The sequence below is a fragment of the Lentinula edodes genome, assembly GCF_021015755.1.
Source record: "Lentinula edodes strain Le(Bin) 0899 ss11 chromosome Unknown C8R40scaffold_30, whole genome shotgun sequence".
NCBI lineage: Eukaryota > Fungi > Basidiomycota > Agaricomycetes > Agaricales > Omphalotaceae > Lentinula > Lentinula edodes.
This window is the reverse complement of record NW_025764336.1, coordinates 258,753-275,467: the sequence shown is the minus strand read 5'-3', so window position 1 is coordinate 275,467 and position 16,715 is coordinate 258,753. Positions and strand designations below refer to the sequence as shown.

The 16,715-nt window shown below is 46.7% G+C and overlaps 5 protein-coding genes across 5 annotated transcripts; 3 read left to right on the top strand and 2 right to left on the bottom strand.

Moving 5' to 3' along the window:
* Positions 1-2,502: 2,502 nt before the first annotated feature.
* C8R40DRAFT_1071586 (Avidin/streptavidin) lies at positions 2,503-3,065 on the top strand (the record flags this gene model as incomplete). Its single annotated transcript, XM_046226347.1, has 2 exons — positions 2,503-2,557; positions 2,614-3,065. The coding sequence occupies 2 exons, from the start codon at positions 2,503-2,505 to the stop codon at positions 3,063-3,065; spliced, it is 507 nt and encodes a 168-aa protein (XP_046083753.1).
* Positions 3,066-3,590: 525 nt separating this feature from the next.
* On the bottom strand, positions 3,591-4,150 carry C8R40DRAFT_999892 (uncharacterized protein; the record flags this gene model as incomplete). Its single annotated transcript, XM_046236815.1, has 2 exons — positions 3,591-4,002; positions 4,050-4,150. Coding segments are annotated over 2 exons (513 nt in total), but the record flags the coding sequence as incomplete, so codon positions are not given.
* Positions 4,151-4,371: 221 nt separating this feature from the next.
* C8R40DRAFT_1116440 (armadillo-type protein) lies at positions 4,372-12,673 on the top strand. The gene is made up of 23 exons (XM_046228613.1): positions 4,372-5,330; positions 5,385-5,611; positions 5,664-5,753; positions 5,804-6,744; positions 6,798-7,619; positions 7,673-7,817; positions 7,875-8,329; positions 8,398-8,555; positions 8,606-8,787; positions 8,839-9,409; positions 9,465-9,610; positions 9,668-9,890; positions 9,945-10,036; positions 10,105-10,462; positions 10,525-10,859; positions 10,927-11,009; positions 11,078-11,328; positions 11,399-11,545; positions 11,625-11,736; positions 11,807-11,865; positions 11,934-12,093; positions 12,150-12,416; positions 12,489-12,673. The coding sequence occupies exons 1-23, from the start codon at positions 4,434-4,436 to the stop codon at positions 12,614-12,616; spliced, it is 6,849 nt and encodes a 2,282-aa protein (XP_046083751.1). The 5' UTR covers positions 4,372-4,433; the 3' UTR covers positions 12,617-12,673.
* Positions 12,674-14,774, top strand: C8R40DRAFT_1116438 (uncharacterized protein). The gene is made up of 6 exons (XM_046228612.1): positions 12,674-13,180; positions 13,238-13,320; positions 13,376-13,769; positions 13,824-14,080; positions 14,134-14,457; positions 14,521-14,774. Exons 1-6 carry the CDS (start codon positions 13,129-13,131, stop codon positions 14,671-14,673), a joined length of 1,263 nt encoding a protein of 420 aa, XP_046083750.1. The 5' UTR covers positions 12,674-13,128; the 3' UTR covers positions 14,674-14,774.
* Positions 14,775-15,678: 904 nt separating this feature from the next.
* Positions 15,679-16,688, bottom strand: C8R40DRAFT_1116434 (uncharacterized protein). The gene is made up of 2 exons (XM_046228611.1): positions 16,004-16,688; positions 15,679-15,949 (listed from the first exon to the last, which is right to left on the bottom strand). The coding sequence occupies exons 1-2, from the start codon at positions 16,430-16,432 to the stop codon at positions 15,842-15,844; spliced, it is 537 nt and encodes a 178-aa protein (XP_046083749.1). The 5' UTR covers positions 16,433-16,688; the 3' UTR covers positions 15,679-15,841.
* Positions 16,689-16,715: the final 27 nt, after the last annotated feature.

The window sequence follows — 16,715 nt, the reverse complement described above, 5'->3', positions numbered from 1 at the left end:
TGGCATCGCCCCGAGTAGAGCTGCGGGTCAGCAGCTACTGGGTGAGAATTGTTTCGAAACTGCCATTGTTGAAGTATTGACCACTCCAAGTTGTGGTAGAATCCGCATCACAGCCCAGCTAACAGGAACGCCTTTGCCCGCGGGCGGGAGTGTATCAAATCGGCCGGTGAGGTTGTAGAAACTCAAAGCGTCCTAGACAGTGGAATTGTATTGCCCACTGAGACAGCCTTCCTGGTCTGCGATCAGCGTCACGGTCGAGTTTAGACTTCATGTAAAGCTGGTTTCCAATTTGTGGCGATGTAGATGCCGTAGGAGCTACAGTTTTCAACGTTGTGAGTACCCAAGAAATTATAAAGACAGTTAAGCACTCACCACCGGAGACACAGGAGAGGCCGAGAAGAAGAAGGGTAACAAGGGAACGAGTCATTGCTTAAGCTCTAACGATTTAAACCCGCACGGAATGAGTAATCTTTTCAATCGTATATATCGAAAAGTTTTAGCCGGAGACTTACAGGTTACTTGTGAGTTGAGTGTTAGGTGCCTCCTGGGTACTTACTTTGGCGTGAAGTAGGGGCCCTTTATACAAGGTATGTTAAATTAACTCGTGAATCCGAGTAGAACAGTCTGAAAACCTTTTTGGCACTTAGCATTTAGGCACGTACTTGCCTCCATCCGACAGGTGGGCTGGGGACTTGGTCCTGTATAGGTGGGCAAGTCACCACAAACAAGGGAGCAAGACCGGAGCTTCAGGTATAGTACACTGCGCTAAATGTATGGGAAGGGTGGGTGGATGACAAAGAAATGCGACGATATGCTCTTGCAACGATGAAAGGCGAAGCGAGAATGAATAAGCGCTCGGCCTTTCATCGTGTCCTCAGATAAGCCCCCCTCTGCCAACTCTGTCTATTTTATCGCGGATCAAATCTATAAAATGAAATACCACATGTGTATGCACCCCGGTTCCACCTCATCGAACCGGAGCCTACGTTTCACCGTGCGCCAGGGTGAAGCGTAAGCTAGCATGAACCGGAAGTCCCAGAGCTACTGGGACGAGAGCTTGCATAGGTCTGATCAGCTCCCCCGGGTGGAGTCAGTGCTTCAACGCGAAACCACGAATTGCCTAGGTTCATGGAATCATTGTTTTAGCAGAGCTCCGACTGTCGACTCGTGAATACTCCTTTTCACAGGAATCTCAGTCGCTTGTCAATCTCGCCCTACCACACAATAGCCTAGGTAGATGGTAGATCGAGATTGACAAGCGGCTAAGATACCCTGGAGGGGATGGTATCCATTACCTCGAGTCGACGGCGACGATGCAGACACCTCAAAGACGACCAGAGGTAACCAGTCTCGGTGCCTGCACCACGGCGGTCAATTAATTGTCCCGCAATCACAGCCTTTCATCGCCAGTTATAATATTCGTGTACTCTTTGGGTAATGGCTGTGGCAATTATGATTGAGAACAGTTACAATATACGCACCCATTTCGAACAGACATTCGTGGTCTCGCTACTTGTCTTGACTCACTGAAGTAAGTTTGATTCTGGATCTGAGTCCTTACCTGAGGTCTTAGATCTTATCATTCATTTTCAGGCCTTATGTGACCGCATCGGTGACCTTTCCTTTTCTTTCCAACTCTTGTTGGACCATGGCCACATTCAAGAAGCTGTTGAAAATAGAAAGGAATCTTGCATAGTCTGCCTTTTCGGCTGCCCTCTTCTTACTCTGGCAATCAATTTCCTTCTGGACTTAGAATCACTCACCTTATACAGAAGGGTGAAACCCAATACTATCTTCATCGAATATCCTTTATGCAGTCCGACGCCTTTATAACTCGAATCTCGCTCTCCCTTTCGTTGCCAGGCTACATGGAATTCCTTAAGGCAAAGAATGACAATGCCAAAAACGGATGTGGCTGTGCCACCATGTTTTCCATTTCGTTACGGTTTCGCTCAGGTTTCGCTCGCAACCACCGCATCGTCGTCTGTAAGGCGGGTCAGACTTGGAAACTTTGGCTAAGGTAAACACCCAGCGTTCGAGTGATATATTTTCCCCTGGCCCACTCTCTACGGTCCAAGGTAGCATGGCAGGAGAGCGAAACTGTTGTCTGTCTCGCTTTGTACATTGTCGAATCGTTCCGTGGATGATGGACTTGATCAGCGCAGGTGTCAACCGTTGCTCTAGTTGAAGCTGTCAGCCATCAGTTTATTCATATAACATGCTTCCTTCCTTCCTTCCTATGTTCATAGCTGTCGGATGAAGGCAAGTACGGGCCTAAATGCTAAAGTGCCAAAAAGGTTTTCAGACTGTTCTACTCGGATTCACGACTCAATCTAACATACCCTGAATAAAGGACCCATACTTCACTCAAAAGTAAGTACCCAGGAAGCACCCAGAACTTAACGTTTATCTCACAAGTAAATCGTAAGTCTCCGGCCAAAGCTTGTTCGATACATCCGATTGAAAAGATTACTCATTCCGCGCGGGTTCAGAGCTTAAGCAATGACTCGTTCCCTTGTTACCCTTCTTGTTCTTGGCCTCTCCTGTGTCTCCGGTGGTTAGTACCTAGTCGTTTTATCTTTTCTTGGGTACTTACAACGTTGAAAACTGTAGCTCCTACGGCATCTGAATTGCCACAAGTCGGAAACCAGCTTTCCATGAACTTGGAAACTGTAGCTCCTACAGCGACATTGGGGCACATTGTTGGTGAACTCTCCGGAACCTGGATCAACGAGCTTGGCTCGACCGTTACACTGATCGCAGACCTGGAAGGCGGTCTCAGCGGGCAATACAATTCCGCTGTCGGTAACGCTTTGAGTTTCTACAACCTCACCGGCCGATTTGATACGCTCCCACCCGCGGGCAGAGGCGTTTCCGTTGGCTGGGTTGTGACGTGGAAGAACAAGTACCTCAATGCACATTCTACCACAACTTGGAGCGGTCAATACTTTAACAAAGGCGGTTCCGAGACTATAATCACCCAGTGGCTGCTGACCGGCAGCACCACTCCGAACAATGTCTGGGCATCAACCACCATAGGACATGATGAATTCATTCGTAAATGAGACGACGAGTGTTGCTGAGATTGCGTAGGCGAAGGTGCTAGGCTAGCAGTTAGCAGTTGATTCGCCAGAGTAGGAAAAGAAACCTCGTGTGCGATCCTCGATTTGCATACAGTTCGTTAATGAATGTTTGCCCTTTTTCTGTAATTTTGCTCGTACTATGAATTTATCTTCAGTCCTCATAATTCTGGCCAGTAGCTTACAGGCCAATGAGATCGTTATTTGCTCTGTCTTTCATTCTTCTGGAAGCTGTAAGCTCACCCGAACGAAGAATTCAGTATCTAGTTGGAGAAGAAGAGCAAGACCAAAGAGCTTCGTTAATGAGAGCTGCTGAAAATCAGAGTGGAGGCCGAAAATGACTTGTTTATTCTTCTAGAACACGTCGCGCAATATTTGGACAGCAACTCTACTGAGGAGTGGGTATACCGTGTAGAAATTAAATTCGTAGCTATCCGATTACCAAAGCTATGAACTAATGAGCCTCGCGAATAGTTCATGTACTTATAATGTTGTCCACACCTAATTTTGTTCAGCTCTACGTTTAAGTCCCTCTGCCATCGCATTGACTCCCATCGTAAGTTCCTTCCCAACATACCACCGTACAACATATGCGAGGATCCCCTTGAACACTTCATAGGACTCATACTTGCATTTTACATCGACTCCTGCTCCTCCACTTTCTTCGACAGTAACCATCTGCCACCGTTCAGCATCTAGCATCCATCTTGGGAGCATACCTGCTATTCTCCATGCAACACGATGGTTATTATGGTCCAGGACCGTGACCTCGGCGAGGACGGAGCTCGTTTGCAGTAGTCCGACGTTGGCGTCATCTAGTGTTGGAGGAAGATGTACAGGGTACAGTTTGATGTGATGTCCGACGGAGAGAGGTGCCGAATTGGGATTGTTCAGGATTATTTGGGAACGAACGAATGGGTTCCTGAGAAGAAAAAGTGAGCGAAGAAGATAAGGTGCCACTTGGCCTACCATTGCTTGTAAGAGTCAAAGTCCAGGAGAGTTTGCCATACTTTCTCTGGAGGTGCAGATATGACGATAGAACCAGAGACGGAAAAAACAGCAGAGGAGACAGGTGGCGGAGTGGAAGTTCCCCAGACCCAAGACATAGATACAGTTTGAGCGCCTGAACAGCAACGACAGAGAGATTAAATCAAGATTTACGAAACCGCTTGAGGCTTCGAGCTTTAGCTTCGACGTCAACCTCAGTACCCAGAATGAATAGCCGCACTGATTCAAGACAGTTGTAGTAGATAGCAGGACAGGACGCGACGTGAGAGTAAGCGCCCTATCTGCCTGCCGTATGTAACAAAAATTTTGTTCCTTTTTGCCACCACCCAAAATCCTCAGTGAGGGATGCCGACTGCTTTAGCATCGCAACTCGCCTCACAGGCCTCGCAGAATGCTCAGATTCTTCTAGATCGTAGTCGCACTCGTGGGAAACACGCTTCCGTTGAATCCTATCTTTTCGCCAATGGACGAGATGCCTCAGAATACGACCTTGATTCTATATTCGCCCTTGGACGCAGCGGATTCGAAGCCTTGGCGACATTGAATCCGAGACTGAGTATATATGAAGAAAACTTATTTTCTTATCATGCAAGGAATGTGGATCGGACGTTACTTGCAGCCGAGGCTGTTCGGGAGCTGGACATGGCATTGGAAGGTTGCTTGCAGGAATTGGGCGCGTATTTGCTGGAAGGTGCTGCATCAAAGGTGCTGGAATGGCTTGTACGCCGATTTCGTGTCAATGAATTCAACGTCCGAGCTCTTGTCGCCTTGTTTCTGCCGTACCACGAAACACAGAACTGGGGAAAGATGCTTACTATTCTTCACCTTGACAAAGAACCGATGTTCAAGTTTCTCGTTCCGCACCAAAAGCAGGCTCAAAAGCCCACATCACAGGCTGATCTGGTCCTCCCAAGGAAAGCTCTAGTACGGGCTATGCTTCGCAACGGAGATATCGCGAGACTGGTAGTACGGCTTCTAGGAGAAGCACTAAAAGGACACAAGGATGGTTTGTTCTCAGGAGGCAAGTTTTTCCGAACGTTGGTCGCGTTTTGGGCTGCAACGATGCACGATTTTATCCTCGCACATGGGTCTCACGGAGCCAAGGGTATGTCGGAAGGCACGTCTGCCTTGGTATTCGCTGCGATTATTGAACCGTTATCTGCAATCCCGAAGTTCAAACCGAAGGCAAATTCAAAAAGCGGAAAGGGTGAAAGATACGATAATGTAGAACGGGACACGATAGTCAGTTCTTCGAAATATCATCTTGCGACAATGAAAATTCATATCATCACATAGCTCACCTCATATATCCTTCTTGCCACCATTTCATCACAAGCTCCCTGCTCACTTACTCCTCCTGCCTTAAAGGTCATTATTTCCTCTATGGTCAACGCTGCAGCACCAGGGACTGGCATCAGCGCGCAACAGTTAGTGAAGACCCTGGTTGCGTTTTGCGGCACTCAGAATGTGCTTCTAGACTCTGATGTATCGGCTGACATGCTCGATAGAATGTTCGCCGTTCCGTAAGTCATGTCGATCCCTTGGTAATATATTTACGCTCATCTTGAACTCTAGTGAATTCCTTCAGGAGATTGTGACTGCCCTTGGATCCTGGGATGGCGCTGAGAAAGTTATTGCACCGTTTTCAGCAATCTTAGTTGAAAGGTAAGCTGGATCTACTGCACCGGTCTTGTAAGTTGACTTGTATGTTACAGATTGAACTCAACGGACACCGAGCAAGCTTCCGGAGCCCTCCTCACACTCGAAACCATCCTCGTTTCTGCATTGCCTCCTCCAACATCATTCATGCGGCATGTTACTTCCCTGCTCCTTCGCTCCTCTTGTCGGTCCTCCTTTATTTCCGCCAGCGTACACTCCTTGCTATCCATACTACATCAAAGATACCCTGAAATCTTGAAATACGCACGGGACAATCTTCAAGGAGCCGATGATATTGAAGAAATTGACCTAACTAAGATCGATGAGCTCGTCTCGTCACTATCCCTCGGAAGTGTCACCTCAAAATCGCCCTCGAAACTCCGTGATGCGTTATTGGCGTCTTCGAATGCAGACACTAGTGTTCGCTTGAGTGGGGTTAGATCCTTGTTGGGTCTCTTCCAAACCGCGGATGCCGGTGTCGATCTGAAATCGATATATGAGGCGCTTTCAGCTCGAGTAATTGATTCCGACGTTGGTGTAATTGAAGCTTTGTACGACCACAGCAATGGGGGAAGGAGCTTCTTCGATGTCGTCATATCTACGAAGGATAATGCTACTCAATACCTTGAATTAGTCTCCGGTGTTCTATTCCCTGCTCCTCCTCATCCGGGGTCTCCTGCGTCTGATGCCACCAAACCTCCCAAACGCCCCGTTGTTAGAGCTCATTTGACGTTCATTGTCAACAAGCTGGCATCGGCCAATCCGGACTGGGACAGCAATTGGAGTAATGATGTCTTCCATCGCCTTATATTTCCTTACCTTCTCTACTCAAAACCAAGAGGAAAGACTGCTGATGCTGTTTGGGATATACTCGGAGAAGCCAAGAACAGTCACGCGTGGATTGCCGGATGTGCGGAAGCTATATCGTCTGTGGCTGAAGGAGGGGAGGCCGAACGGTTACAAACGCTGAATGCAATTTTGACAGGACGGATCGCTAGTGCGTACACCGGGATTTTTATTGATAGTCATTAATGGCCTTTCGTTTTCCAGGCAATATACAATCTTCACAAAACAAGGACATCGACTGTATGGAAGTGATTAGCAAGCTAACCGATCCGAACTCTCACGTTAGAGTGCTCGCCCTCTTGATCATTCGCGAACTTCTCAAAAGTTCTGACGCTACCATCCATTTTGCGACGCGGATTGTTGATGCCTTCTCTCGCCAAAAGCACTTTCAACAATTACCGGAGATGGAAGAAGATGAGCTCGAAGATACTTTGACCACGAAACTTGCTGCTCAGGTGGTGAACAAGCCGAACAGTCGCACTACTGAAAGTCTTCTTTATGTCGCTATTCTATCTGATATTGCTGCCCTTCAACCGTCTGGGACAGAAATGGGAGCTGTCAATTGGGTTCATCCAGAATCCAAACCTGATCCTTATGCTTCTCTGCTGCAACAATTATATCTCTTCGCAAATACCACAATGAGTGGCTCCCCCCAAGCAAGAATACATGTAATTCGCACACTATTTGCCAACTTGGGTGGAGAGGTAGGCGTCTTCCTTTCCAGCATCTGGCTACAATTTTGTTGCAAATCGGACACAGAAGATGAGGATATATCGACGCTGGGGAGCTTCGCGCTGTATCATCTCGCGGCATTCCTTCAAGCTCATACCATCACACCATCAGCTGGAAAGGCTGTAGTAGATTTTCAAATTCTGGTTCCAATGGTCGTTATAGCTCTGTCGTCTTCAGTGCAGGAAGTCCGAAAAGCGGCGGTAGAGTGCTTGAGCACATTGACGGTGTTGAGTGTCGATGGAAACAACAAGAGGAAGAAATTCGATGTGGTGTATGCTTTTGACAGAGTCTACGGTGTGTTATTCTCTTGTAATTTTTTTTGTAGAGTTCAAATCCCCAAAATATAGGTAATAAGAGAGCTGAAGCGGAGTTGCAATACCTTTCTCCGGATGACCTCGCTGCTTACGTGTCCACTCTTTCTGGAATCAAAGACCATTTTTTGGCTGATGGGGATTATATCGGAGCTTGGCATGCAGAGCAGTTTGCCTCTACGTGAGTTTCAGCCGATTTCGCTTCTTTCCTCCTTGACGATGTTCTCGGATGTTCCAGGGATGACAATCAAGAAAAAGAATCAATTAAATACCGCACACACATTCTATGCTACCTCCTTTCCCATGTCAATGCTCTCGACATACTTCCGAAGCCTCAAATTGATTTGCTACGAGTAATGACGCCTTGCTTCGTCGCGGCTCAACAACGTTCTTTGAGCACGGCAAAAAGTGTTCCGCGGACCAAAAGAAAAGCGCTGCCGGAAATAACAGCGGCATTACTTCTCCTCCCTTTCCTATACGCCGTCGTGGCTACCGACCAAAATGGAATATCTGATAAAACAAAGGAAGGAAGGAAAGGCTGGAAAAGTTCACCGGTGACTAATGCCGCAAAGCTGGCCACCAAAATAGTTTTTGGGCATCCAGGCATATTTGACCTGGACGACGCTGAGTACAAAGGGAACAAACCTTGGACTCTGTTGTGCGGAATGTTAGCGAAGTCATTCGGGGGCGATGGTATACTCACTATCAAGGTTCCTTCCCATTAGTTTGCTAATGTTGTCTATTTGCTTCCAATGCTACAGATACTCTCGCGGCTTTACGCCTTGTACTTTTCGAATGTACGACGAAGATATGGAATTCCAAATCCACTGGTTTACGAAAAGATCAACGGGTAGAACTCGTATATGTTGTGATTGAAGCCGCTGTGGCTGCCGATAGCAAAGGACAAATGGACGACGAGGTATGTCTGCGATCCTTCGTATCCGACCTGTTGTTCTGAATATAGCGTAGAATGTCTCCGTCAAATCGTTACTTGGAAGGCTACTCGGTTCTTCAATAAATGAACAAGCATATATCATCATCACCGTGCTAGATAAATACTCCAAGGCTTTGGGAGAGATTGTTGAAGGAGACGAGTTGACCTCAGGGCCGAAATTAAAGAAAGCCAGGGTGGAACCCTCTCAAACTGACCTGTACGTCTGCGCTTTTCCAGTCAAGTTTTCATCAAACTCAGTCATCTTCAGCGCTGTCGAGCTGCCAACTGAAGAACGAACTGGTCCATTCCAACGTTTAGCAATCCTCGCCGAAGTGCTAGCGTCACTATCCGTTACATCCGTTGCAAACTCAACTACAAAATCCGACCTCGAAACTCTACCTCACTCTTTTGATCTCATCACCCACTTACTGGAAAGTTTATCTCAGATTGTACGGTTCCAAGCTTCAGGAGCCTCCATCAATAGTGCTTCATCCGTCGAATTTATATGCCAAAACATCATGGCAAGTATTGACGGTGTCGCCGCCGGTGTGCGGGATCCCCCGAATCTTTCGCCAACCCCAATCCGGCTAGATGTGCTGGTAGAAATTATTCGCGTCTCAGTCAACCCACAAACTCTCCATCAGGCCCTTCTGCTTATTGCGGGGCTGGCCAGGCTAGCACCGGAGAGTGTGTTGCGGAATGTTATGCCAGTCTTTACATTCATGGGTGTGGGTGCTGCTGCTATGGCTGGGGGAGGTTCAAAAGCAGGGATCGAAATAGGAGGCGGAATGAGTATGTTGAGTAGAGATGATGGGTACGGATGGGGAATTGTTCAAAAAGTGAGTGCAGATCCGGTAAACCAGCCGTATTCACTCTCAGTGAACATTCTTCCAGACTGTCGACAGCATTGTTCCCGTGATGGTCTCTTCGCTGAAAGAGTCCCATCCTTCTGGCGGTTTAGACTTGTACATTGGAGCCAGGGACTTTTTGAGGGTGTTCACGGATGCTGCGAATCATATCCCAAGACATCGTAGAACAAAGTGAGTAGTAGTCTGACCATAATTTGCAACGACTTTTGCTAAATGCTATCATGGTAGCTTTTTCTCCCACCTCGTAACCGTTCTGGGGCCGAAGGACTTCCTTGCTCCGGTCTGCCTCTTCTTAATCGAAAAGTCAGCAAACAAGATCGTGCGAAGCCAGCAATACCTTCTCGGGGCTAAGAACAAAGGGAAAGGGAAAGAAAAGGACACCGATGCGCAGAGTGCGTTGGCGTTACCAACAGCCCTCGTGCATCACTTCGAACCGTGGCTTCAGGTTTTGGTGAGTAGTATCTCGCGAGTTTGCTCGTGTACAGCCACCAACTGAAAGAAACAGGTATTGGCAGAAATGCTTCGCGAAAGTGAACGGTTATTAGGGTGGGCGATATCGCCTAGTGATGCAGAAAAAACTCTCCTGGATGACTCGTCGTACGTAACCTGATATTACACCATAAAAATTGTCCAATCAAATACGATACTCACCTGCCTCATATCAGACTGGAAGAACACTCAGTTTCACCAGCAGTAGTGTTCAGACGCCGTGCTCAAGCCATCATCACCTTTGTCGGATTCGCTGCGAAGACGTTTCCTGCTTCCACTTCTTCGAAATCTCAAAACAACACCGGTGTCATGGATGATGCTCAACCGCCGCCACAAGACAGCAGCAACCTTAGTGACGTTGTTTCTATTCTCATTGCACTCTCTACCAAGAACATTTCCGGTGGTAGCTCCGAGGCGAAGATCGAAGATATCGCTACAAGTGCACGGTTATCGCTCAACCGTGTTCTCAGTGTCATGTCTGCGGTCGACTTTATCGACACAGTTTTGCTCATGCTTTCAAACAATGATCATCTGGTAAGAAGATCCATCTTCATCTTATTTACAACTGACCCGCGGTATCTATGTGTTATCACCAGATCCAAGAAGGCGCACTTTCCCTTTTCAGCACTCGCTTACCGCGTATTGCAGTTTCTGTCCGTCAAGGTCCTGTCTCTGTTGTCATCCTAAAAATCTGTGGCATCGTGCATAAAGTATTATTATCCCATCAGCCCAAGCACTCCACCGCTCCTACTACAACTACGACTATTACGACTTCGGCTTTCAATGCTATCCGAGCTATCGGATCGACGTTGTGCCCTGGAGAGGAAAGCGCTGTGACAGCGTTAGTGCCTCTGTTAGTCGGTGCTGTGGACGTCAAATCAAATCCAGAGAATGTTGTATCCGCCGCTGTCCGAGCTTTGATAACACTTCCGTATGTTCTTCTATTCAAAAATTATCAGCCTCCCCATATTTTTGTCCTGACTGAACCAAAAAAACAGTTCTAAACTGGGTCCTCGCCTCATACCGTATTTACGGGATATCGTTTCTCGGGCAGTGAATGTACTTCGAGAAGGTCCAGAAGGTTTGCTATTGTTACTCCTCCTGCCATTAGCAATTTTTTCGTTGACGACGTGACTTTTTTCTTGCTAGGACTTACCGAAGACACAGTGCAGCTTCTACACAACTTATTAACCGCTATCCCAACCTTCTGGAGTACGACCGAACTCAACCACGTCATCAAACTCTACCTCGACCATTGCGGGGGTGGTTCTACTGCCAAATCCCCCGCAGTACAAATTGTTTCTAATTTCATGAGATCCATCGCAAAGAAGGCTCCTAGTAAGGTTCTGTTGCCGACCTTATGTGATATATGGCGGTCGTTGGAGATCGCGCCTAACACAGTCAGTAACCCTTTTGCTACACGAGTAATCAGAAATAATCAACATTGATTAATATTATCTTATCTTACAGGGCGCTTTAGTAGAGTACTTTGACCTTGTGAAACGGTCACTTCGCAGTGCGGCTAGGCCTGCAATTCAGGAAAACCTACGTCCATTATTTAATATCTTCCTGAGTGCTTTCGGGGTAGTCAGAGATTCTGGTACAACACTTGGCACGGTAAATTATGCAATTTCATTCATGGGATGATCATCCCCCTCGGTGGTCTCATTTGTTAATATGATATTCTTATTTTTAGGCAAGCGCTTCAACGATATCTGCGTTCGTCGAGCTCGTGGTGAAGTTGAATGAACCGACATTCCGTCCGCTTTTCAGGCGGTTATACGATTGGGCCTTTGCAGGAGAGAGTGGTAAGTGATTTATCTAATGGAACATTTTTCAAGACATCTTTAATAATAATCTTTATCATCCCTTGCTTAGATATCAATACCAAGATCATGTTTTATCGCGTGTACATTGGACTTGTTGATTACTTCAAGGTATTTCTGGAATTTCTCTGATAATCGCCGTTCCTCACATTGAAAAAAAAACTGTCTACTTTTGCTAGAGCTTGATGAATCCTTACATGACAATACTCTTACCTCCGTCAATCGAAATTCTTAAAAGCTGCACCAACGCCGCAGAAATGGAGGACGACAACAACTTGGGACTCCTCCTCCCACCAGTCTTGGAAACACTTACTAAAAGCATAGCGTGTGACGATGGAAGTATGTACCAACTAATTCCCCTTCTCTCAACTATAATCTCATACACGTGATTCCAGGCTTCTGGCGGGACGACAAGATCGCCCAGCTCTCCCCACTAATCATCGCCCAAATTCCAGTTTGCATAAAACTAAACATCTCCGAAGCGAAGACGCTGCTGCAAGAATGCATTGTCGCCGGGGCGGAGACTGTTGGTGATGATAGTGTGTTGAAGGCTATGAATTTGGATATTCTCATGCACACTCGGTCGGAAGATGTGAAGACGAGGTTGTTCGCTTTGACGTGTACTGAAACGCTTTGGCGTGCAAATGGAAGCAAGCTCTTAGGTTTGTTTCATTTCCTTCCCGGCGCATTCCCGGACTTTGGGGCTCTGACAAAAAATTTTTATGTTTGTGCAGGTTTCGTAGCCGAAACGGCTACGTTCATTGCGGAATGCTGTGAAGACGAGAATGATTTGGTTACGAGAGAAGCACTCAAATTGAAAGATGCAGTGGAGAGTGTAGCGGGTAGTATCAGTGGACTGTAGTGTAGTACTTGGATATATAATGTATATGGATTTATCCAATATTTTAGTCACCGCAGCATGAGAGTGGGATTGAACATTGAGCGGTTGCCCGGGGAGGACGGGGAGGACTGGGACTCTGGGAGGTATACATTGAGTGACGGATGTTAGGAGACAGATAACGGATAAAATCGTCAGCTGGATTGTATCATATCAGATAAGATTACGAAGAATCTGCCGTTAAACCACGTCACTTTCAAGTTTCAATGGCCTAGTCCCAGTCGCGACAGTTGGCTTGTGCGACCTCCGCAGTTTGTAAAAAATGACTTTCGGATCTCAACGCCATTCTTATAAAGACGTCTTCATTATCCCCTCTCTACACTTCACCGACGTCGATATCCTTCAAAATTCTGCGATTAACAACGTTCGCTGCGGGTCTAGTTCCTGCTTCAAACCCTCGAGTTTTATTATTGCACACATCTCCTCTCTGGAACTCAAGGACGATATCTAGAACATACGCCATTGGACCTCGGAACATGGTTGATATGAGTAAACCAAACGTGGTGGTTATAGGTGGAAGTTATGTCGGTACGTTTATACGTTGTGGTCTAATAATTTCTTCTGGTCAACTTTTTACCGCTGCAGGTTGTAAAGTCGTCGATGAAATTACTCCGAGGGTTTATAAGACACATAATGTTGTATTGATTGAGAAGAATTCACATTTTAGAGTGAGTTATTATTCGCGGTTCCTTCTGGTGTTAAACGTTAATGGTGTATATATAGCATCTCTTCGCCTTTCCTCGTATACACGCTGTTACAGGATTCGAACAAAAGGCTTTCATCCCATACAATACCCCAGGATCCAACAATGCCTCAGCGTTCTCAGCTTCCGTCAACCCTCCCATCGAGGAAACTAATAACACACAATTGCCATCTGACTCCATTCAAATAATCCACGAAGCCGCTACATCTATCATTCCAGACAAAGTCATCCTTGGAGCAGGAACCTCGATCCCATATGACTTTTTGGTCCTGGCGACTGGAACTGGACGACCTGGACCTGAAGGGTTGGTGGGGCAGGATAAGAAAACTGGTGTTGAAATTTCGAGATTTCATCAGGAGAATGTGAAAAGGGCAAAGAATATTGTAATTGTGGGTGGTGGGGCGTATGGTATTCGTGAGTTTTATGAATCATTTACATGAATATCAATACTTACCCTAAGCTCCCTAGAACTCGCTACTGACCTCAAGACACACGAGCCGACTAAATCCAAAAAAGTCACTCTCATTCATTCTCGTCCACACCTCCTCAATCGATTCCACGAAGGCCTCCATGAAATCGCTCTAAACAGATGCAAAGAACTCGGTATCGACGTCGTCCTGGATAAACGCGTAGTGATCCCCCAAGGTGGTTTCCCTCTACATACCACAGAAGAGGATTTCGATATCGAATTCGTCGCTGGTGGTTCTGTACGAGGAGATCTCGTCGTAAGTCTTATTATGTAATTTCTTTCATGTCTCCACTTCTATAACCACATTAGATCCTCTGTACAGGCTCAGTTCCCCTCTCCTCCCCTCTTCTCTCCCTCGCCCCTTCCGCAGTCGACAAACACGGGTTCATTCGTGTGAAACCCACTCTGCAAATTGATACAGACACTCCTGGGTTTCCCAACGTGTTCGCATTGGGAGACGTAGCAGACACTGGGGCACACAAGGCTGCTAGGCCAGCGGTCGTCCAGGCCGCTGTTGTAGCGCGCAATATTGAGAAGATCCTCCAAGCGCGTATTAGTGGTCAAGCTGAGCCGGAACTCGTGTTGGATGAATACAAACCTGATCAGGCGGGTATCCATTTAAGTTTGGGTTTGGTGCGTTTTTGTCATTCTCCTAGAGCCCTTTTGGTTTCCTGGAACTCATGTATCTGCAAATAGAATGCGTCGTTGAAATTCCGAAACCCCACCCCCGAAAATCCCTCCCCGATGATTTCATGGGATCAACCAGGTTCCCAAAAGCTTGATGCTGGGTGTGCTAAGATGTGGACGATGAGAGCTCCTTGGGCTGGGAAGGATTCTTATAATCTTTAGACTTGTACTACTGACATAGATATAAATACTTTCATTTCGATGGTTTAATATACAGTTCGTTTAGTTTCCCTAAGTGCGTGGGGTTTATTCGGTGTAAGCGCACCTCCATATGAGGTTACTACTTATGCAATCTACAATGGGAGAAAGCGTAGAAGACGGAAAAGGCGGAACATCCGCGGCAAATCCGACACCGTAGGAGTTACCAATTTTACCTCCTGGTTCCACCCTATATGGGGTATTGCGAGCAATAATACTAGCTCACAACAAAATTCTCTCGCTCTCTGGTTTCCGAACACGCAGCAATAATATGGCTGAGCAAGAGCAGTACATACATATGCTCACTTCTTCATCTCTGGTCGCATCAGGTCTTATCAGGTCACCTCTTTTCTGAACCCCGTTAGCCTGGCCCACGGCCGCTGTACATGTTTCGACACTGACCATTTCATTTATTTGACTGTGCCGAGCGACTCTTTGCTCCAGCCCGAGCAAATTTTGCAGCATATAGTCGCTTTCATTCATTCATAACCTTCCGAATGATGAACGGAATCCTTTCCGAAATCTTCCATCTCTATACCAAAATGCACGTCGAATCTAATCACTATAGTGGCTGAACTTCCCTCACAGTGTTGGAACTTTGGGATGCAGATGAAAGCGAGGACGCAGTTAATAATGGGTTGTTTTGAGGTTTGAATTACCCTGAACCAGGTGCCCTCAGTCCCAAGCAGCAGCTCCCACCACAGCTCGGCGAACAGTTTTCGTACAGAGTCCCCTCAGAACCGTGTAGCATATATGGAAGTGTCATGGTAGATATGATTGTGTCGCGTTAGCGGGGCTCGCCCTCTGGTGCTACGACTATCCTACGTTGAGCGTGTTTTCGCCACAGCATATGATGAACGATCCATGAAGTTTGAAAGCTCAGCGCGAGTGTCTCGAGGTGGACGGTTTGATAAGAAACAATGTTTCTTAATGGGTACGATCATTATTCGTGAATTGTCACTTTTCATGATATCTTCTCTCACATGAGTACTTACTCCGAATCAATTCACAAAATGTGAGCTGCGTTAACAGCGTCGCGAGAGAGGGTGTACATATGAGTAGCGACGGTGAACATTTATACATTATGTTACAGTAGGTATATAATATCCGGGTTCCCAGAGGGCCTGATCCATTAATCATGCAGAGCCCTAGCCTCTCCTCTCGCCGCCGCTTTTCCACCCGTTTCTCTCAACTCTCCCTTCTCGTGCATCTCAGGCTTGTGTGTCGCTTTGCCAATAATCTGGATCAAGAATAAGCACCTTGAATCAAGACGAAAGGAGAAGTTGAAGGATACCTTCTGCGTCTTTCCAACCACCTTATCCATCATAGATGCTTTGCCCTCAGGCAAATCGGAATTCCCATCAACTGCAACACCACCTGCGGATGTTGGGTGTACGTCCATTGGACGTTGCTCTGAGAAGGCGTTCCTGCCTTCTTGTGGACGGTCGTGGTGTTCGTGGTGATGGTCGTGATGGTCGTGATGGTGTTCGCGATGTGTCTGTCCCTGCTCGGGTTGTGCACTCATTATTTCAGGATGATCCTGAGCAAACTTCCGCTCCGTGCCCTCATTCCAAGTACTTGGTGTGCGCTCCATTGTCTCTGCACTATAATCGATGGGGTTGACACCACCGCGTTTTGCGCCTGGGAGAGGGTCTTCGGAACCATGGACGTGGTGAGAGGGACGAGTAGCATCAATAGAAGAAAAGTCGTTAACGTTGGACATGTTTATGGTGTTAAACGTTGGATAAGTATGAATTTCTGTTTAGGTGGAGTGTAATATGGTTTGTAATTGCGATACTCAAGAAGTAGATGATTATATACGTGCAAGAATATGCACGTCATGCCTCCGTCATAGAGGCAATTGGCTAGTACCGGCGATGCGTTGGAGTTCTACGTCATAAATAAATAAGTAGTGCCAAAGCTGTGTATACGAGCTGGATTAGGATAATTCCTTACCTATACCTACCTCAACCCTCTTCAGCTTATTTTTTGCATCGTGCATGGTG

What these genes read in the sequence shown, in the direction of transcription:
- C8R40DRAFT_1116440 (XM_046228613.1), top strand. Translation starts at nt 4,434, where the DNA reads ATGCCGACTGCTTTAGCATCGCAACTCGCCTCACAGGCCTCGCAGAAT. An exon ending in TCAGCAATCTTAGTTGAAAG is followed by an intron (nt 5,754 to 5,803) that starts GTAAGCTGGATC and finishes TGTATGTTACAG; the next exon opens with ATTGAACTCAACGGACACCG. An exon ending in CGAGCTTTGATAACACTTCC is followed by an intron (nt 10,860 to 10,926) that starts GTATGTTCTTCT and finishes CCAAAAAAACAG; the next exon opens with TTCTAAACTGGGTCCTCGCC.
- C8R40DRAFT_1116438 (XM_046228612.1), top strand. Translation starts at nt 13,129, where the DNA reads ATGGTTGATATGAGTAAACCAAACGTGGTGGTTATAGGTGGAAGTTAT. An exon ending in TATAGGTGGAAGTTATGTCG is followed by an intron (nt 13,181 to 13,237) that starts GTACGTTTATAC and finishes TTACCGCTGCAG; the next exon opens with GTTGTAAAGTCGTCGATGAA. An exon ending in TCCATTTAAGTTTGGGTTTG is followed by an intron (nt 14,458 to 14,520) that starts GTGCGTTTTTGT and finishes ATCTGCAAATAG; the next exon opens with AATGCGTCGTTGAAATTCCG.
- C8R40DRAFT_1116434 (XM_046228611.1), bottom strand. Translation starts at nt 16,432, where the DNA reads ATGTCCAACGTTAACGACTTTTCTTCTATTGATGCTACTCGTCCCTCT. An exon ending in TGGTTGGAAAGACGCAGAAG is followed by an intron (nt 15,950 to 16,003) that starts GTATCCTTCAAC and finishes TTCTTGATCCAG; the next exon opens with ATTATTGGCAAAGCGACACA.